The sequence below is a fragment of the Eleutherodactylus coqui genome, chromosome 1, assembly GCF_035609145.1.
Source record: "Eleutherodactylus coqui strain aEleCoq1 chromosome 1, aEleCoq1.hap1, whole genome shotgun sequence".
In the NCBI taxonomy this organism is placed as follows: Eukaryota; Metazoa; Chordata; class Amphibia; order Anura; family Eleutherodactylidae; genus Eleutherodactylus; species Eleutherodactylus coqui.
In genome coordinates, this window is record NC_089837.1 from 500,305,594 (window position 1) to 500,327,521 (window position 21,928).

Consider the following 21,928-nt stretch of genomic DNA (forward strand, 5'->3'; position numbering starts at 1 on the left):
TAACGATACACTGCCAAGGCAAGCTGCGCTCCAATCTGTATTGCACACATGGTTTAATCAGTCAAGGTCCTTGCAAATGGGACAAAACGTATGTGAACCTCTGGAATAATGACTTTTTTAAAAATGTGGGTTTGTGCCTGCTCTACATAGCAAAAATAATTCAAACTGTTTTTCCTAAATTGTTTATACTAAATAGAATTATGTTCACGTTTTTATCATAAAGCATTTTTTAGAAAATCTAGTAAAACGGGTTGTGGAAGTTCGAAAAACTAGTACTGAACCAAGGTCACAGAGATCAAGAAATGGAAGACTTATCAGTGAAAAGGCCAAATGTATTGTATAGACCTTCAGACAATCGGACAGGGATGTAAGTATAGAGGGCACAGAGTAGCAGTCACACCCGGGCTCTGGTGCTTGAATGGGCCCAAAGTTTCTCATTCCTCATAAGAGGACATAGTGTTAACCCTTTCCAATCCACTGTCTGATCTCTGAAGACATTATGATTTAAGGCTGTACAGCTCCGGTGCTGGAAGACATCCGTCGGGGTTCTCTTACTGAATATTGCCAGCCTCTCTGATGTTGGAGTCTATCCAGTGTGTCCTCTCATGCAGTACTGGCTTTAGCCAGCAGATAGCGCCGTTGTTTAACGTCAGAAAAAGAGTAAGCCCCCTAGGAAAACCAGGATACAAATTGGACTGGAAAGTGTTAAAACGGCACATGGTCAAAGTTAGGAACTGTTACATTCAGGGCGCAACTATGATGCCCTCCACAAGCGTCACTGGCATGTTAACTGGGATTCGATAATGTCCAGTCCAGAGGTAGCAAATCAGGTGCTCGGTTGTCAGAGACAGCTGAGGACCAAGAGGAGACAGATGTGGTTTATAACTAGTATTGCTCATCGGCCGGTCGATAAAGATCTGGTATAGACCCCATTTTTAGCGGACTCCAAATCGACCGGTAGGGGTGTGTATGTGTTTTCTCTTCTATTGATGTGACTTAGCTGTTAGCACTGTTGTCCTAAGTTCAAATCCCATCAAGAGTAACATCTGCATGGACTTTGAAAAACTCATCCAGATGTTGTCCTTGGCCGGATTTGAACCTACAATTCCAGCACTGCAACTTAGCCACCACATCTATCCTTTCTGCTCCAGAGAAGAACAGGAAGACTAAACACAAAGAGAACAGAAAAGTCTCATCCTGATGTTGACCTTGGTCAGGATAGAACCTAGAACTGAAGCACTGCAAAGCAGCAATACTTACAACTGAGCCACCTAACTTGACTGTCCTTCTCCAAAGGATGAGAACAACAACAATGAACAAAGAGAACATAAAAACACAATCTAGATGTTGCTCTTGGTAAGATTTGAACCTACTACTCCAGCAGAGCAAAGCAGCACTAACAACTGAACCACCACATCTGTCCATTCTGCTCCTGAGGAGAAGAATAGGAAGAATAAAAACACAGAGAACGTAAAAACATCCAGTTGTTGCCTAGGACAGATTTGAACCTAGAACTCCAACACTGAATGGTAGCAATGCTAACAACTTGAGGAGAAAGTGGAGAACAGGAAGAATTAACACAAAGAGAAAATAAAATCCCTCTCCAGATGTTGCCTTTGTACAGATATGAACCTAGAACTGCATCACTGCAAAGAGAAGATGGAGAACAAGAATAATAAACACAAAGAGAACATACAAAGTCCATGCAGTTGTTGTCCATAATCAGCTGTGAACCTAGAACCCAGGAGCTACAAGGCAATAATGCTAGCCACTGAGCCACCACACAAAAATTAGGAAAAGACAAAGAAGGAGAATATCTTCTACTTCTCCTCATTCTCCCCGTGCTTCTCCTTCTTAGACTTTTTTTTCCTACTTATTCTCCTTCACTTACTTCTTCTCCTCCATGTGCTCAGGAAGAGGAGGAGAAAGAGAAGAAGAAAGAGGAAGAAAGGTAAACAAGCAGGGTAGCTCAGTGAACAGCACTGTTGTATTGCAGCGCTGGGTTTCTAGTTTCAAATCTGTCCAAGGACAACATCCGCATGGACTTCTCTCTTTGTGCTTCTCTGTCTCCTCCTCCAGAAAAGGAAGATCAAGTATAGTCGTTAGTGCTAATGCCTTGCAGCGCTAGGGTTCTATATTCTAAATTGACCAAAGTCAACATCTGGATCGGATTTTCTGTTCTCTTTCTGTTTGTTCTTGCAGATGTTGTCCTCATCCTGAGCAGAACAGACTAGTCTGGTGGCTCAGTTGCTAGCCCTGCTGCACTGCAGAGCTGGAGTTGTAAGTTCAAATATGACCATGGACAAACACCTGGATGACTTTTTATGTTCTCTTTGTGTTTATTCTTGTTATTTTCATTCATAGAGGAACAGGCAAGTGGGATGGCTCAGTTGTTAGGACTACTGCCCAGCAGCGCTGAAGCTGGAGGTTCAAATCTGACGACATTGGGCAACATCTGGATGGAGCTTTTCAAAGTCCACACAGATGTTACCCTGGCTGGGATTTGAATCTATGACTCCAACACTGAAAGGCAGCAATGCCAACAGCTGAGCCATATTAATAGAAGAAAACACAAACACACGTACGTTAGTGAAGTCTATTTTTATTCACATTGAAATCAACAAGAGTCCGAATCGGCTGTTCCAATTAGCAATAATTTTTTTGAAAATTGGGTTGGTGCTCCTGACCCGAATATTTCTATAATCACTTACCACTATTTATAATCACTTACGTCTTCTCTTTTTCAGCCTATATAACGCTCAATGAGCGCTATATAATGAATAGGGAGAGCAGCAGTGCTGTTTCCACTATGGGTCCCAGCAGCTTCTAATATGCCAGAGTTGCTGGGTCTTAGGAAATGCAGCTCCGCTCTACCAGTGACCTTTGTTATTTAGGGTATGTTTCTCCTGTCACTGGGGCTCCTATGGGTATTGCTCCTATAGAGGCCCCCAGTTATAGTTGAAAAGTGTGAAATAAAAAACCAAATGACTGTGAATATCCCCCAGAGGCCTCATATGATGTCATAAGCAACATATATACAAAAAGAGGGGAAGGAAATTCTAGAATGAAATTCAAATGCTTCATCAAAAAAAAAAGCAACTGCCCTTGTCAGCCTCAACAGTTGCCATAGCTGTCAGAAAAAATGGGGAACCTATTCCTGTAATTTATTTTAGCATTTATCTACTGATTTTAAATAATAATGAACTATAAATTAAAAAAAAACGTATTAACTTTTTGTACGCATTACCCTTAATAAAATGAAAAAAAATTAAGAAATAGCCCTATATGTCACAAGAAAAGAAAACGCACTAAAAATAATTTTTGGAAGCCCCAGAGGAAAAAAAATAGGGCAAGAAAACCACCGAAGGCATCTAATCGCTAAAATGTGTTGGGTCCTTTAGGACCAAAACACCGATCAATAAGGGGTTAAAGAAGCAATGAGGTGGAGGGTAAAGGTGTCCTTGTTTTGGGTGGATTAAGCAACATGGTTCAAGACAAAAGAGCAAATCCTGTTCATCAGTGACTCCTAAACAAAAATCTGCATATTAACCCTTTCCATTCCACTGTCTGACCTCTGAAGACATTATGATTTAAGGCTGTACAGCTCCGATGTTGGAAGACGTCCGTCGGCGTTCTCTTACTGTATATTGCCAGCCTCTCTGATGTCGGAGCCTATTCAACATGTTACCTCATGCAGTACTGGCTTTAGCCAGCAGATAGCGCCATTGTATAACAGCAGAAAAAGAGTAATCCCCCTAGGAAAACCGGCATACAAATTGGATTGGAAAGGGTTAACAACATACCCAAGTCAAAAACATTTTTCATTTGGGTGTGAAGAACATTGCAGAAACAAAAAATACCTAAAAAGCTTTGTAATAAATGGAAGAATTTACTTCTGTCAAGGTTTGATCACCAAAGACAAAACAGGAAGGGTTCACATACTTTTGTCTATCAGTCACATTGCTCAGACATTTGGGTGAAATCAGATTTGGTTTTCTACCAATCACCTTGACTGATGAAACTGCATGCTCAGCATATTTATAAGACTGAAACAGGTAAAGCATGGATAATTACGAGGAAATAATGTCAATGGCATGCAGTATTCTTAAAGGGGTATTCCCAAGATACACTTTTATTACCTATCCACAGGATCGTTGGGGGTTTCGCCCCTTTCTTGGCAGGATTGCTTCTCCCACCCACAGTGACCTCAGAATGAATTGATTAGAGCGGGGTCACTTCAGCAGAGTTGACAGATATAGCTAAGCGCTTGCTTCTACTTGACTATCTCTGGCAGTAAATAAATGGAGTGACACCATGCATGTGCAGCCATAGTTCCATTCAATCTCCTCCTCAGGTAATAGTGAGCCCACACTGAAGAGGACAGATGAAATGGGACCCCCGTTCTCAGGATTGGTGGTAGGGGGGGAAGGGGTGTGTTCTCAACGGTAATAGAAGTTAATGTTGGTACAATCCCTTTAAGATAGGCCATGAACTTGTGATCTGTGAAGGTCTGGGGGTTTAAAACCCAACCGGTTAAGAAAAGGAAGAGACCCCAATGCTGTTTATACAGTATGCCAGCAGCTCCTTGAATGAGGCTTAACAGCAGTACCAGGCATGTCCTAATGGACAAGAACAGCACTATATCTCATAATGCAGTGAAGACATGGTATCATTCTGTTCTGCTGATTGGTAGGAGTCCCTGGAGGTGAAGAACAAAGGTTACATAAGGATAGACTATCAATGCCATTTCCTGGAAAAGAGACTCTGTCATCTCCTAGGAGCCCCCAAAACTAAACTAATGGGCTCATAGGAGATGTGGCGCTGAGTCCTGGAATACCTGCCATATACTTACCTTCCACCCAGCTCTCTAGCTGTCTGCCCGCAAAGCCGCCACTCCATACATTCCGCAGACTACGTACAGGCACACATAATGGGAAGACTAGTTCTTTCATCATAATTTTTGGGTCAAACTTTGATAAAAGTTTGGTGTAAATCTGAACCTCAGGCGGTTCGTCTTGGCCAAACCCACTAAAATGGTGTTACTTCTCTTTCTTCTCCTCCTTCTCCCCCACCCCCTTCTTTTTTCTCCTCCTTTTCCTTCTTTTTCCCTCCTACCTCTTTTTCCCCCCTCTAAATCTTTTTCGCCTTCTCCTCCTTTTTCTCCTCCTCCTTTCCTTCTCCTTCTTATTATTTTCTTCTCCCTATTCTTTCCTTCTCCTTCTACTTATCCTCCTCACTTATGAACAAATTCGGACTGAACCAAACTTTTTGCCCATATTCATTGAACCAGCAAGACCACATTTTTGTAAATTTCGCTCATCTCTAATGATGACCACATGTATTAGTAGTCCGTGGGATGCACAGAGTGGCAGCTCTGCAGGCAGAGAATGGAGTAACGGTGAGGAAGGTAATTATACAAGAAGGATCTCCAGATTCAACGCGGCATCTCCTGTGATTCCATTGCTTTGGTCTAGTCCCTTTAAATCATAAGTTATCATACAGTATACTGTAACTTTTCCAGAGAGCTTTGTAACTTTTTCTATACATTATTTTTTTTTTTATTTATTAACCCATCAAACTTTCTTTATTCTAGCATTTCATTTACTCCTGGGCCTACTCACACCTATTGTCAGCAACCAATCGGAATGTAAGAATTTATTTTAAAACTCTAATCTCTGTTGTGTAGTGCTAGTCAGGGGCAAGCGATGAAACCGATCAGCCTCGCTGCTTTATGTGGTGTACGTCTGTATATTGTTATGTGGTCTCAGACGTGATAACTGTGTGTTTTAGAGCAGCATTTCTGCTGGAAAGAACTGCACAGAATTACTGGAATATAAAAGACTTGTGACAACCAGTATTGCAAAAGCTATTTTGGAGATTACGGAGCATTTCCAGTCCAAGTTTATCTCAACCCAAAAGTTTATTCAAACTTTTTGGAAGTTTTAGAAAACTTTAATATTTCTTTTAAACAATAAATAATTAAATCTAGGTTTTACTAAATGCCTTGCTGTCTTACCCATCGTGCCTGAAGATCTCAGACTCTTTTCACTATGGCAGGAGCTGTCTCTTATGCTCATTGCCACCTTCTACTGAGTAATACACTTTCAATGTGCTGCCAAGAGTAGTGGAGAACGAAACATTAACATCTACCAAATCTGTTATAATAATGCTCCTTATGTACAAAATGATGCATCTAAGAAGGCAATAGGAGTTTTTTATCTGACTGGAATTGCCCTTTTAAGGAATTTTCCAACAATCGGAGGAAAATGGCTGGGGAGAGCACAAAATGACAAACTAGGGCCTTCATATGGGCGAGTGTGATTTAGTGAATAATTGGCCAATTTCACTGTGAGGCGGATGAGCGCTTTAGTTTTTGGTTTTACGTTTTTGTTGCATTTGTACATTTTTAACGCGCGAGTGTCACGCAAGTTTCATCCATTTTTCATAGGCGTGAAAAAAGAAAGGTGGCCCAATTGCTGTCATTTAAAACTCCCATTCAAGTCAATGGCTGCCTGAATAAAATACATGAGGTACACTTGCACACCATGTGAGTGCATTCCATTTTATTAATGCACCCATTGACTTAAATAAGCAATTGTGGTGCATGAAAATACAAGTTCACTCAATTACAAGCTCAGACAGAGCTCTGATCTAAACAGCACCCATGTGAAGTGGGCCTGACTGGTCAGTTGTCACCCGGGTCCACCCCAGTCACTCCAATCCACGCCAATTCGGAACCAGAAAGTTGCTGCAGTTGCTGCACTGTGCATGTGACTGCTCAGCCAATCACAGTCTTCCATAACATTTATGACACAATCATCACTGAAGCCTATGATTGGCTGAGCAGTCACCTGCACAATAAATGGCACATGACCACTGCAGCAGCTTCCTGGTCCCGGAGTGGGAGGTACCAGAGCAGCTGATAGACCTGGAGGACATCTGACTGGTGAGTGTACCTTAGGGTGTTTACAGACGGGCGGAATTATTCCGCATTCCACACCAAAATCCACATATCTGCAGGCGGAGTTGGTGTGAAATTGAAAAGTCAGTTAAAATCTGCAGTGAGTCTTGCTGGTTTTGGTGCAGAATTTACAGTGACGAAATTGGCTGCAGAATTGGGTGCGCAATAATGGCGCCGAGCGTGAAAGCACCCTTATTAGTTTATGTTATGAGGTTGCCCTAGGAATACTCCGGGTTATATAAACAGAATTCTAATTGCCTAATTCTAAGAAAAAAAATTACCCTTCTATTTTGCTATTTTGTGCCCTTGTCACATTTTTCCTAATGTTGGAAAATCAATTTAATGAATAACTGATGAGTCAACTACTTTTGCTAATTAAACATTTTTAAAAGGACTTTCTCATTTGAAAACTTTGTATGGCTTCCGTTTTCCTCCTTACACTAAGGCCGGCTGCACACGAGCATGACGGGCTCCGCCGCGGAATATTCCGTGGCGAAGCCCGTCATGGCGCCCCCCGGAGACCCCATACTTACCAGCGGATCCGGCTTCTTCGCTCCCGCATCACGCTTCCCCGCCCACCGCCGCCGCGTCACATGACGTGGCGGCGGTGGTAGGTGGGAAAGCGTTTTCACGCTATCTTCCGCTGTGTTACAGCGGGAGATAGCGTGAACGGACGGCTTCCATTGACTGCAATGGAAGCCGTCAGCGCGTACACCCGCGGCAAATAGAGCACGCCGCGGGTGAGGACGGGAGATTTCACGGTGCGGAATTCCGCGGTGGAATTCCGCACCGTGTGCCCTGAGCTATTAGGTTCAATAGAACCTAATAGCTGCGGGCAACGCAGCGGAAATCCGTTCGTGGGAAGGAGGCCTAATAGACCATTAGTACCATTTTATAAACCATCCTTCCCTCCCATACATACAGTATACATGCAGGGTATGCACTGAATGCCTATGGGAAGGTTCAGTATTCATAGTAGTAGCCTTAAGATCTCCCCAATAACTCTGACCATCAACCAAAAACATTTTGTATATTTCTTCCTTGTGAACAATTTGACACAACTCATAGCTCAACTATGGACAATTATATCCAAAAAAGAGTCTGTGAGAATCCCAATTACTCTTCCATACAGGATAATTGACAGCTTTCGTAGTGTCAATGTGTGGTGAGAAGGCTGTCAATCGTCCTGTGTGGGCGACGAATCAGGACTCTTACTGTCTCTCCTAAGAGTCCTGTCAAGAATTACTTTTCATTTTACTCAGAATTCATGCTCCAAATCATAAAACCTGCATATCACAGAGGTCAGCTTCTCTCTTTCTATCATATCCCAGATATGGCAGCCGAAATTCACCTGAAAGGTTTGCTTTTAGAGAGCACTAGGATTTTGTTGACCAATTATTAGGACAGGTCATCAATATCCATTTAGTTGGGGACTGCCACTTGGGGCTCTTGATGATCAGCTGACTAAAGAGGCTGTGGAACTCGGGCGAATGCTGTGGCTTCTTCACTGCATTTGTAGAGCGAAGCTTGGGCAGGAGGACTTGTGTCATGGTAGCTAAAGTCTCTGGCTCACCCCTGTCTGAACTACAGTGAGACAATGATGGGGACTCAATCTTATGTGCTGTCCTCTGCTCCTGGGAACAGTGTCGTGGTGTAGCGTTGGAACAGGTCCCCCAGTGGGAAGGAGCTCTAGATGTCAGAAAGGGTGGTTTTACACCTGCCCCCGAGGTTCCGTCTTCCTACTCCGCTCAGGGAGCAGGAAAGGGGAATCCCTGTGGCTGAATGGCTCCATGTCAGGACGGCACCAAACAGCTCTGAACAGACCCCACTGACTATAATGGGGTGAGTTTGGTTTCTGCTCAGTTGCCTGCATTTCTGACGGAAGAAAAAGGCGTTGCATGCAGCACTTTTTCTTCTGGTATTTTGAGCCTCCGACGGGAGGTTCCAACGCAGGTATGAGTCCACCCAAACTTAATTTTGTCAAAAGTGGGGACTAAAGATACAAAATCCCTGTATTGCTTATCTTGGTTTTGCACTGGGGCCATGAGAAGACTCAAACAACGTTGTATTTGGCACTTTGTCCTTCCTCAGGCTCAGGAATCTGGCTGAAAACGTTCCCATATCCATCTGTCTGCACTTGTGGCTCCACCTCATGTGCTCTCCTTTCTCTGAAGCTTCTGAAACTGTACAAGGGTTTTTAATAACCTTCTGGGGTCTTCCAGCAGCGTAGACCTAAGAGAATTGAGAGGCGGGGCAACTACACTAAACAATACTAAGTAACGGAGAATCTTCTATCCTTCTATATTAGACTCTGATCCTCCAGTCACCAACTCCTATAAAGACATCTATTCAACCTGTACAAAGAGGATATTGAAAGAGATCAAACCATCATAACATGTAAAACACATTTTTATCTTTCCCTATTTTCCCAGGTAACGATTAACTAAGGTGACCAGATTTTCCCAGGGTCAAAGCGGAACATAGGGGTGTGGTCAGGGGCGGGGGCTATCACAACGTATGATTTTACCTCTGTCATTATAAAAAGTACAGTGCCGGTTAAAAAAGACAGGGAGCAATTTCTGCATCCAAAAAATATACATACCATTGGTTCGGATATTGACTGGAAATTAGCCTCATATCCGCAGCTGATTTCATACTATGTGGCACTCCCCCGCACCTCCTCTTCCGAAGGCTTTCTTGCTGTCAGCGCTCCCCAGCGGGCTATAGTGGCCTCACCTGACCAACATCACCTGAACAGCGGTGCCGCACCTGACCAGGCCACTGGGAACCAGAAGCTGGGGAGCCCTGACAGCGGGAAGCTTTCAGAGGAGGTGAGGGGAGCGCTGCATAGTATGAAATCAGCTGCGGATACGTGGCTGATTTCCAGTCAAAATCTGCACCAATGGTACAGATTTTGACTGTTTTTTTAGATGCGGAATTTGCTGCAGAAATTTCCGCTGCAGACATTCCACAGCATTTCCACCATTTGTAAACATACCTTAAGTCAGCTTGAGGTATGCTGCCACATGCAGAGTTGCCTCAGTAGTAATAGTGACCCCCACAGTGGCTTCAGTAACATAGTATGTAAGGCCGAATGAAGACAATGTCCATCTAGTCCAGCCTGTTTATCCTCCTATGTTGTTGATCCAGAGGAAGGCAAAAAAACCCACGAGGCAGGAACCACTAAGTCTTTTTGGGGTAAAATTCCTTCCCGACTCCCTAATGGCAATCAGACTGTTCCCTGGATCAACCCCTAATAGTTCCTACCTACCTGTAACCCGGATTAACAATTAACCTAATATTTATATCCTATAATATCCTTCCTCCCCAGAAAGACATCAAGTCCCCTTTTAAACTCCTCTATGGATTTTGCCATCACCACTTCCTCCGGCAGAGAGTTCCACAGTCTAAGTGCTCTTACAGTAAAGAACCCCTTTCTGTGTTGGCGATGAAACCTGCTTTCCTCTAGCCATAGCGGATGCCCTCTTGTTACCGTTGCAGTCCTGGATATAAACAGATCATAGGAGAGATCCTTGTAGTGTCCCCTCATGTACTTATACACAGTTATTTGATCACATATTTGGCCGTCTTTTTTCCAGGGTAAATAATCCCAGTTTGGATAGCCTCTCTGGGTATTCCAGTCCCGTCATTCCGTGTATTAGTTTAGTTGCTCGTCTTTGAACCCCCTCCAGTACTGTAACATCTTTCCTGAGCACCGGTGTCCAGAACTGTACACAGTATTCCATGTGAGGTCTGACAAGTGCCTTATATAGTGGGAGGATAATGTTCTCGTCCTTCGCCCCTATACCTCTTTTAATGCATCCCAAGACTCTATTAGCTTTTGCAGCAGCTGACTGGCATTGGTTACTCCAGTTTAATCTATAATCCACTAGTACCCCCAGGACTTTTTCCAGATCACTTTTCTCTAGCAGTACCCCATTTAGTGTATATTGGTGACATCCGTTTCTCCTGCCCATGTGCATAACCTTACATTTATCCCCATTGAACTTCATTTGCCATTTTTCTGCCCAAGCCCCCAGCTTATCTAGGTCCGTTTGTAGCCGCACATTGTCCTCCGTTGTATTGATTATCTTGTATATTATTGTATCGTCTATAAATATTGATATTATACTGTGCAGCCCCTCTATCAGGTCGTTGATAAATATATTGAACAGAATGGGGCCTGATGCTGAACACTGTGGCACCCCGCTAGCGACGGGGGCCCAATCAGAGTATGAACCATTTATTACCACCCTCTGTTTTCTATCTCTGAGCCAGTTCCTTACCCAGATACACACGTTTTCACCCAATCCGAGCTGCCTCATTTTATATATCAGCCTATTGTGCGGCAGGGTGTCAAATGGTTTAGAGAAGTCCAGATATACGAGATCAACAGACTCTCCCAGGTCCAGCCTAGAGCTTACTTCATCGTAGAAGCTGATCAGAATGGTGTGACAAGATCGACCCTTCATGAATCCATGCTGGTGAGGAGTTATTCCGTTGTTTTCGAATATTTTTCCAGTTACTGAAGTGAGACTTACCGGCCTGTCACCAGGCTCACTTTTGGACCCCTTTTTGTAAATTGGAACCACGTTGGCAATACGGCAATCCAATGGTACAACCCCGGTCTTGATAGTATCCACAAATATTAGATATAGCAGCCTAGCTATCACATAACTTAGTTCCCTTAGTACCCTTGGGTGTATTCCATCTGGGCCTGGTGATTTATCGATTTTAGTTTTCTGTAATCGCTTCCGCACCTCCTCTTGTGTTAGGTATGACATATTTTGTGAGGGGATCATTTTATTCCCCTGCATCTCATGTGGCAATTCCTTTTCGTTCGTAAATATGCTTGAAAAGAAACTATTTAATAGGTTTGCCTTCCCTCCATCATCTTCAATGATTTGCCCTGCATTATTTGTTAAAGGGCCAGCGCTCTCAGTGCAAATCCTTTTGCTGTTAATATAGTTGAAAAATAGTTTTGGGTTGTTTTTGCTCTCTTTGGCGATCAGTCTTTCCGCCTCCTCCTTGGCAATTTTGATCGTATCTTTGCATATTTTGTTTTTTTCCCGGTACGATTTTAGCGCTTCTTCGCTGCCTTGTTGCTTTAGTAGTTTGAACGCTTTCTTCTTTTCATTTATTGCCCCTCTTACCGTCTTGTCAAGCCACATTGGTTTCCTTTTAGTTGCGATTCTTTTATTTTTAAAGGGAATAAACTGCTCACGTGAGGTGATTAGGATCCTTTTAAACTTTTCCCGTTTGTTCTCTGTACTGATATTTTTGAGGATGTTGTCCCAATTAATGTTACCGATAGTAGTTCTAAGCTGATCAAAGTTTAGTTTATTTGTTGCTCCCTGATAAGGCTTCTTATTGAATGACAGCTGGAACTTGATTATATTGTGGTCACTGTTTCCCAAGTGCCCCTCAACCTGTACCCCCGTTATTTGGTCCGGTTTGTTAGTTAGTATTAGGTCCAGAATGGCCCTCCCTCTCGTTGGTTCCCCCACAAGTTGGGTAAGGTAATTATCTTTAATTGTTCTCAAGAACTTATCACCCCTATGAGATTTGCAGGTTTTGTTTTCCCATGTTATTTCCGGATAATTAAAGTCTCCCATCATAATTACTTTGTTGCGCTTTGACACCTCTTCTATCTGCCTTAATAGTAAGGTTTCAGTTTCTTCTGTTGCTTTTGGAGGCCTATAGAAAACCCCTATCAGGATTTTGTTATTTTTTTCTCCCTGTATTTCTATCCATAGAGATTCCAGCAGTAATAATGACCCCACAGTAGCCCCGGCAGTAATAGTGACCCCCACAGTAGCCCCAGCAATAACAGTGACCCCTCACAGTAGCACCAGCAATAATAGTTTCCCCACAGTAGCCCCAGGAATAATATTCCCCCCACAGTAGCCCCAGCAATAATAGTCACCCCCACACAGCAGCACCAGTAATGATAGTGACTCCCACAAAAGACCCAGCAATGATAATGACCCCCACAGTAGTGACTGGCAACCTGTTGGACCAAACCTATCATGGCAGTTCACCTCTGTAGAATGCTGCCTTCTCCACCAGGTGGCTTCCACGTCACAGCAGCTTTCCTCTCCAGCCCTTCTAGATCCTGGACACTGCAACCTGCCTCTGCTTCCTTCCCCGTCGGTAGCAGCTGCACCGTGGATGCTGCCCATGTGACATAGGCCTGCTCCTGGTGCTCTCCCAATGCTAGCAGAGATACAGCCTAGCTCTCCCGCAGTGTCTGCAGCCACAGTGCCACGACATGCCGAGACGCCGACCACTGCTCTGCAGAGCTCCTTCCCTCAGCCTTCTTCCAGCAGGTCATACATACTGTCCCCATTTGTGCCAGAGGGCTCAACCTCCAGTACTCTGTCTATTCCAGAGGGCCCAGTTGGGGTGCATCAGGCCCCGCAGACAGTACCAGTCTCCTGGTTTCTGTCCTCCCAGGTATGCTGGTCTCTGAGAGAGCATCACCACTGCCATTACATGTGGCTGCCTCTATACCTTTTGCGGTCCCACAACCCGAGGGAATCCCTGGCTGAGTTCCGTGACCTGAGCTCTCACATAAGATCTATGCCTACTCGTGAGGATATGAGATATAGAAGCCTACATCTCATGCCTTGATACCTGTTATAATTCTGAACTGACTTCTGTCTCCTCCAAAATACAGCAGGTTGAGGAACATGTCTCCACCCCCAACACTCCCTAACTAACTTAGCTTCACAAGTCGACTTTCTGGAGTCCATTTTATCTGCCCATTGCTATCACTGACAGAGATCTTCAACAGGACATCTTCAGCTGAGATCATGTCCTCTGAGCATGGTGCTTCCCCATGCAAAAGCTTGGCAACTGCTACCTGTTCTTTCTCGACTCACATTTCAAAAATGCAGTGCTCTGGGGCCATTGCTAGAAGCTCCAACAGTGGAACAGCGCATGCTCCTGAAAATCCCCGTTCTGCCTGCAAGTTGGCCATGAAGGTTGACTGCTAGTGCTGCATCACCCTGGGGATCTCTTTTTCTGTCGCCCTTAGCCTCCCAGCTATTACTGTACCTGATTGGCCATCTTTATGAATGCCACCTCCCTGTGGTCTCCACGTAGAAAACCAAGATGAAGAAGAGTCTGATCCCAGGGCACAATGGACCAGGTTGTAACCAGCCCTCCATCAGTGAAAGTTTCTGTTTATTATCATTTGTGATGCCCCTCAAGAGGATACGCTTCAAAGCTATTTCACCTCTTTTTAGTTTCATATTCTATAGTGACTCAGACCTGACCCAGACACCTACTCCATTCTGTGGTGTACTCGCGTCATTATATGTATTATATTCTTTAAAACTTCCCTCTGTTGACTATTGCATACCATACCATCTCATGATTGATTGGGGTGTGTCACCTTTTAAGTTGGTTACCCCAGCCTTTACTTCTACATATCGAGCCCTTTGATGCCTTGAGAAGCTGAATAGAACTTACCACACCGGCCGCAGTCATCCCTTCTAGTCTAATTGTACTTACTATATTGTGCTTACTGTTGTCAAGTTTTACTGCAGGTTATTACTTTTTTTGTATTTCCCCAGCCTTGCCTTCTATCATGTGAAGAGTTTCTCTTTGAAGTTCATCTTGGCATGGGCGGGGATTTTCCTGGGTGAGGGATAACTGTTCTGGGTTGGGTTCTACAAATTCTGATGGGCTCAATCAATCTTTTCTCCTCCTCTGGGCCTACATCCATTAATATATCTCCCTCATGGGGTCTCTAATTGTGCCAGGGTACTCTCATCTCCTTAAGGGGTTCGGGAACAGTTTCCTTAATTCCTTCTCATTCATTACCTTGTCCTGATTGCTCTTCATGGGAGTATTAGTGTTTCTTTATAGTTTTCTCTGAATATGTGCATGTTGTTGTTATAATTGCATATAACCTTATAGGTACACTGACCTTGGTGTTAGCAGGTATTTGGGTTCCGATCTGGAAGGTGGCTCCTCCCATATAAAGCCTGTCTCCCAATTGAGGTTTTTCAGTCCATTCCCGGAAACACAGTTATTTTTCTCTTGAATTACCCCCAACTTTGTTAGCTGAGCCTCATTCTCTGTTTTAAAATGAACCTGCCTTTTCTCTTTCACTTCTCTCTAAAGCTGCCTCTAAACTAACCCTCTTCTCTCTGCCCCCCCCCCCCCTTTATCCTACCCCTAGCCTTCCAAGTTTTTTTTTCTAACCCCTTCCCTTTTTTCTATTCCTCTTATCTTCGATGGGCACCTTAAAAAGCTGCTCGCTCAATGCGAGGGGGTTGAACACTCCACAAAAACGTAACCACATTTTGTATCAACTGCATAAGCAGAGAGCTCATATTATTTTCTTGCAGGAAACCCACTTTCGGACAGGACATGTTCCCACCATTTGTGACAGATACTACATCTCATGGTTTCATAACACGAATCCAGATGTGAAGTCTAAAGGTTCTTTGATTGCTATCCACAAGGCTGTACATCATGAGGTAATGAACACCATTATCAACTCAGAGGGCCTGTTTGTTTTTCTTAGACTAAAAATATGGAACTCTCTGTTTGCCTTGGCCAACTGGTATCTCCCTAACTGAGACACCGTGACAGAGCTTGTTACAGAAACTTGCTAGCTTCATGAAAGGAGCCATTGTAGTGGGGGAGGCTTTATCTTTCCTTTAGACCCATGCTCAGTTACTATGCATCACTTCCCATCCCTCTAATTATGCTCCCTTAAGTGCTCCTTGCACAACCTCCACCTAGTGGATGTATGGCAGATCCTGCACCCTAGAGTCAGAGATTATTCCTATTATTCCCTGACTCATGAGATGTATATCCCTTGGATTTTTTTTTCTTATGCCACCACACCTTGACCTGGGGACCCTCCTCTGAGATCGGATATGCCTTGTGGTCCCACCATACTCTAGTACTTCTCTCTCTGGAGTTACTAGACTTCCTGGTTGGGCCATGGACTTGGCGTCTTAATGATAATCTATTGAAGGACTCGGTCTATTTGTCGGACATATGAAAATGTTTTGAGGAATTTATTTCCACCAATTGCACTGACAATATGCCTCTTCTTGTCCAATTGGAGGCCTTATGTGTTCTTAGGGGAGCGTTCATAAAACATGGCACTAGGCTGAAAAGGGAGCTTGCTTTTAAAATCTCCTCTCTCCTTAATGATATCCGATGCCTCGAAGCAGTCCACAAAACCAATGCCTCCCTGCCCATTTATAATGATCCATTCAATGCTAGGGAAGAGCTGAAATCATCGGTGGACCAAAAATATTTGAGGTTTCGTAGTCGTATTAAGAGGTATTTCTATGAGCACTCCAATAAAAACAGTCGGGTGTTAGCCAAGCCCATAAAGCCCAAACTTTTATCCCTCAAATTAAAAATTCTTGTGGACAGGATGAATATGATACCCATAAGCTTTCAGAAATCTTCATAGAATATTCATGAGATTTATACAATCTTAAGGAGCAGTTTGACGACTGTCCCCAGAGCCACTTCAGGCTAAGATCACGCCCTATGTCATGCAAACAGCCCTCCCAACAATTCCTGACTCCACCAAAGTGTCATGTTAAGAGGAATTTTCAAAATTGGAGTCTCAGAAGTCATTAAAAATACTCTGACAGGTAAGCCATCTCAGCTTTCAAACTCTGTCCCATCTCAAAACCTCAATTGGAGGGGTTGCCCGACCCTCGGCTGTACCACACTACCACAGTGCTGACTTGCATGATCAGCTTGTACTTATTCCCGTTCCTCTCACTTCTCTGTGACATTCACGGACTTTGAGAGACTTTTCGTAGGGCCCTTGATCCCAGCTCATTCCTTGTCACAAATCTATAAACTCCTATTAGCTATTGTTAAAGCGAGAAGACCCCGCTACCTCTGGTCCTGGGAAAGGGAGCTGCTAGTGATCATTACAGATGCAGAGTGGGTTAGAGCTTTTCTTTTGTCTCACAAATGACCTCTGGCGTGCGTGGCACAGGAGAATAAGTACAAGCTGCTCTCTCAATGGTATCGGTGTCCTTCTGCTCTGCAGAAGATCTATCCGGCGGTCTCTGGAAATTGCTGGCGATGTAACTCTAACGGAAGCACTATACTTCACATCTGGTGGGACTGTCCCCTGCTTCAACCCTTCTTTGACACTGTTTTCCAAGTATAGTATCAAATCTCTGATACTCCGCAACGTGCCTTCACTTCCATTATTACTGGAGCTTTTTCGGCTATTAAAAAAGAACTCCACCAACACTTCCTGGCTGCAGCCAGGACAGTTATTCCGAGGCACTGGATTGCTCCCACCCAACATCAAATGTGGAATGGGTGCAGAATGTTAATCACATCAAGTGGATGTAAGAGACAGTGGCAGAGGATTCTGTTGACCCCTATAAGTGCTAGCTCCATTGGCTGCCCTGTTCTAAGACTCCCCAGCTTTCCAAAACCTACTAAGCTGAGCAGCCTTTGGCCTGGAATTGATTAACAAGGTTCTTTCACTCTACTCACTACACAAATCTGCAGGAATACCCCTATTAATTACTAATTCCCCCTACCCACCCCCTTTTTTCTTACCCCTATCCTTAGTTCTTTTTCCTTTTGTATTCCTTTCTCTCCCCCTTCCACCCATCTTTCTATCTTCTCTTTTTCTCTTTTCTTTTTTCTCTGTTGCTTCCTAGTTATGAGTTCTGTGTTGGTATAGGAGTTCTGACTGGTAGGTGCTATCGTAAACCCCGGATCTATACACAAGATCCTGTTCACTCAATACTAGATGTAAGTTTTCATGTGTTGGTGCTCCTGAGGTACGTAAGGAACAAATGCCACCAGGTTCCTTTGCAGAATATATTTAATCGATGACATGCAATCGTCAGCAAATCCTTCAGCAAGTTTATTTTTGGGGAATCCCTTTATCAAAAAGGCATTGTTCAAAGTGGTAAGTACCTGTCGTTATGTTCCAAACTAAGCAGCCATTTTCACTACTACTCCAACATCCAATGGAGAAAAATATGTAAAACGTGTCTCTTGTGCTGTCTGTCTACAAGAAAGTGGTTGTGTGTCGAGGTTACATTGGAGAATATCAAAAAATATGTTATTCTATATCTGTAATTCTATGTAAATTTTTGTGTTTTTTTTGTTCTTTTCTTTCAAGTATGGGTTTCTTATGGTAAGTATGAAGTGTATGAAGCGGTATGACGCAAGCGTTGTATGTCCTGTAATCATGTTCCCTTTCATGTTTCCTTCTTTCCTACTGTCTAGCTCTTACCTTCTAGTGGTCTAGTAGAAAATACTGAGATCCTGTTAGTTCCTTGCCTTAAACTAGACATCCATAGTACTAGTGGTGGTGTACTCATTGGTGATATATGGAGTATCTGAATTCCAAAATCCATATCAAATGGGGAATGGATGACAAGGACTGATTTATAGACGCATAACTGAATCCATTTTCTGTTGTCGTAAATTAACGTCCGTGCCTTCTGCTTCAGGAAGCCTGTTACACCTTTTTGTTCATATTGAGTCTTCTGATATAAATTTTAAGTGAGCCTTAAAGTGACGCTCCGGTTTTGATACAAATTTGTTTCTCAGGCCCGGAAGGGGTGGTGGGAGAACTAGTTGTTCTTCTCTGATCTGCCAGTTCCGAGTCCTGTTTTTGGCCATCCAAGATGGCCAACACAATCTTCAAACTATCTAATCATCCACAGTGCATTGGAAGTGTTAGACTACCAATGCTCTTTACTTGCTCTCTGATTGGCTATAGATGCTCACATGATCAGCACTAGCCAACCAGAGAGCAGTGCACAGTGTGGATTAGGTAGTTAGAAAATTGTTGCAGCCATCTTAGATGTCTGTAAACAGGACCCAAAATAAGCTGATCCGAGGAAGAGCAGAGGAGAGTAATTCAGGTAATATACTTTCCTCCCCTCCTGTCCCACAACAGAATTGTGACCTGAAACGAGAGGATCCCTTTAAAGAGGTTTCCAGAATGTATAATTGATGGCCTAGCTTTATGGTAGGCCACCACTGCACTTCATTTTGGTTATCAATGAAGGTCCTGGAATCTAAATGATAGGCCATCAACTGAAACCTCCCCAAAAAACACTACCAAAAATACAAATTTCTTCTGTTAACCAAGGGGGAGTAACTAAGGTACATGCTACAAACTATTTCCAGGTTATCATGTGGACATCCAAGGTATTACAAGTTATTGCTCCACTTTCATTATTCCAGTGCCATTGCCTACCACCCTATAGTCCTCATGGTTATATCCTTTGAAATAGGGTGTGTAAGTAGTTATGAAGAATTCAGTAAGTGGTCTACTATGCCAGTTTACCAACAATTAGTGCAAACACACATACAGTAGTATTGCTCTGACACAGTTTAACCCCTTTGTGACCAGCCTATAATTTGTGCCTTAAGGACTAAGTGATTTTCAGAATCGTATTGCAAAAGCCATAAATTGTTGACATAGCCGTATCTTTTTTAGGGAGGAGTTGTATATTTTAATGGAAGCACTCTATATATAATGTATTGAAAGACTTGTAATGCAGGTTTTTTGGGGGGCGGCAAGGTCCAAAAATTCCACCATTATATTTGGGTTTTGTTTTTACGGTGTTCTCCATTTGGTAAAAATAAGATGATAATGTTCTTATCTGGAGCCGCACGATTACTCTGATGCCAAGTTTATAGAGATTTTTTTTATATACTTTTGCACAATAAAAATGCATTTTTAGAGAAAAACAATTGACTCTGCTTTGCCGCAGTCTAAGACCCAAAACATTTTTCTTTGTGTAAGGTCTTGTTTTTTGCAGGAAAAGTTGTAGTTTTTATTGGTACCATTTGGAGGTACATGTGAATTTTGGATTGCTCCTTATTATGTTTTTGAGAGGCGTACAAAAGTTAAATAGAATTTCTGGCATTATTTGTAAAAATAATTTTTCTGGCATTCACCATGCGTGATAAGTAATAAAATATTCTCATTGTCGGGGTCGTTACGAACGCAATAATACCAATTATGAGCCGCTTTTTAAAAAAGGGGGAAAAAATTGGGTTTTTTATCCATTTAAAATGGATGATGAAAAATGTGTACTTTCTTTAAACCGGATTTTTTTTCTTTCAATTAAACTTTATTGACCGTTTTTTGGTGGCCATTTAACCATTAGGACAGTACACTGCATTACTTATGTAGTGCATTCTACTTAACATATGACAGCAGCCTTTTAAATTCTTCGGAAGGCAGGACCTAATAGGACGAGTTACATGGCAGACAGTGAGGCCTTTGTAAGGCTTTCAGCTGGCATGGGCACCCATTGGTACCTTGTGACTGCACTGCAGGGTGCCAATTGGTGGTGGAAAGAGTCCCCTCCCTCTCCCTGTCATCTGCTTACATGCTGCAGTTGCAATTGATTGTGGCATTTAAGAGGTTAAACTGCCGGGATTTGAGGTTTCGTGACTTTAGAGCAGAGGCCTGGCTATCAGTAGTCAGAAAAAGATGTATGTGCAGGTGTAAAGCCTATTAGTGAGGTCAGTAAAAGGCTTATTGTGGTCACAAAGGGGTTAACAGGTCATGGGTGGCCCAAAAAATTTCTTAAACAAATCGTAGTATCATATTAAGGAAACATTCAACCAACAGATTAAAAACCAATCTGGGGCTATATAGAAACATACAATTGTCAACGGAAAGATGAACTTGAATACAACTTGTGGTTTCGCCATTCTTATGTAGTTTCTCAATTTATTTCAGCTCCAATGGAAAATCTGTTACTTGGGCACAAAATGAGAAGAGCAGTCGGGGTCAACATCTATGGCAGCGGCTTTCTGTGCATGTCAAGAAAAAGGATAGTACCAATCAGACGGCTGTCATTAAGCCCTTCTCTAAAGGCAGCACAGAGAACAGATATATTAGCACTTCCTTTCCTGACTCCAGTGCCAAAATGCTGTATGATGTTTCCGAAGCCGAGGAGCATTATCCAGTACAGTACCGACCACAGACACCTTCTCCAATCAGTACTGTAAGCCAGAGAGCCGCTTCTGCAACCCGGACAGATGATGACATCCCATCTTTTCATTCAGATACCGCCCAACGAAGTGGTTCTTCTCAAGGTTCCTTAATGGACCAGATCAGTAATGTTGTGACCCGATTCACCGCCAATATCAGTGAGCTAAACTCCATGATGCTGTCTTCTAACACGCAAGGAACCTTGGTGCCCAACCCTTTATGTTCTTCCTACCTGATTCCAAGGGAGATCCAACTTCCTACAGCTATGACCACCTTTGCAGAGATCCAGCCAGCCCCAGCCATTGAATTTAACGGTGGGTCAGTTTCAGCCAGAAAGTCGTCTTCTGAAAGCGTCAAAGATAGCACTGCAGAAGCGCCAGTAGTAAAGCAAGATGTTGAGGAGTTGGTGGCGTTAACACCTCCTTCTCCTTTTAGAGACTCTATTGACTCTGAAAGCACTTCCCCTAGCTCCCCAGTTTCAGAATCAGCTCTTTGTACCCCGTCATCGCCTAAGTATGACAACATGATCTTGAGAGACTACTCTCAAAGTTCCTCCTCGTTGTGAATGTAATTTAGAACTAGTCGGAAACGGTGGTACATCTACACGATAGGGGGAGGGTTTAACAGACCTTGTTTGCACAGGCAGCTGGTGCTCCTTTAAAGGCAGTGTCAGATCAAAGGTCCCATCTTCCGATGCAGAGCAGTTGTTATTAGAGTGGCCTTAAAACATGGTCTTTAAGAAACACTTGAGGACACTTGAGGGCTGGTAAGGAGTTGAATGTAGGGCATAGGAGAGTATTATAAGTGCTTTTGATTTAATGTTGGCTGTTTAAAAAAAAAAAAAAAAAACTAAAAACTTTTTGAACAGAGTGGATTGTAATCGACTGTAAAATATATTGTCTTGTTTTGCTTTTGATTCTCTTCCCAGAAGTGAACCTTGATCTTTTATCAAGATTAGAAGACCAAACATGAATGTA

At 43.1% G+C, this 21,928-nt stretch overlaps 1 protein-coding gene across 2 annotated transcripts in view; it reads left to right on the plus strand.

The window, feature by feature from the left end:
• The window catches only part of GRM5 (glutamate metabotropic receptor 5), a 281,050-nt gene extending 259,340 nt beyond the window's left edge, over positions 1–21,710 (plus strand). The window contains exons 8-9 of one of the 2 annotated variants that reach the window (XM_066594092.1): positions 5,594–5,647; positions 20,697–21,710. In XM_066594092.1, coding sequence (XP_066450189.1) covers positions 5,594–5,647; positions 20,697–21,516 — 874 coding nt within the window. In that variant the 3' untranslated portion in view covers positions 21,517–21,710. The remainder of the gene's footprint in view (positions 1–5,593; positions 5,648–20,696) is intronic. The other variant, XM_066594093.1, reaches the window with a different exon arrangement.
• The last annotated feature ends 218 nt before the right edge of the window (positions 21,711–21,928 follow it).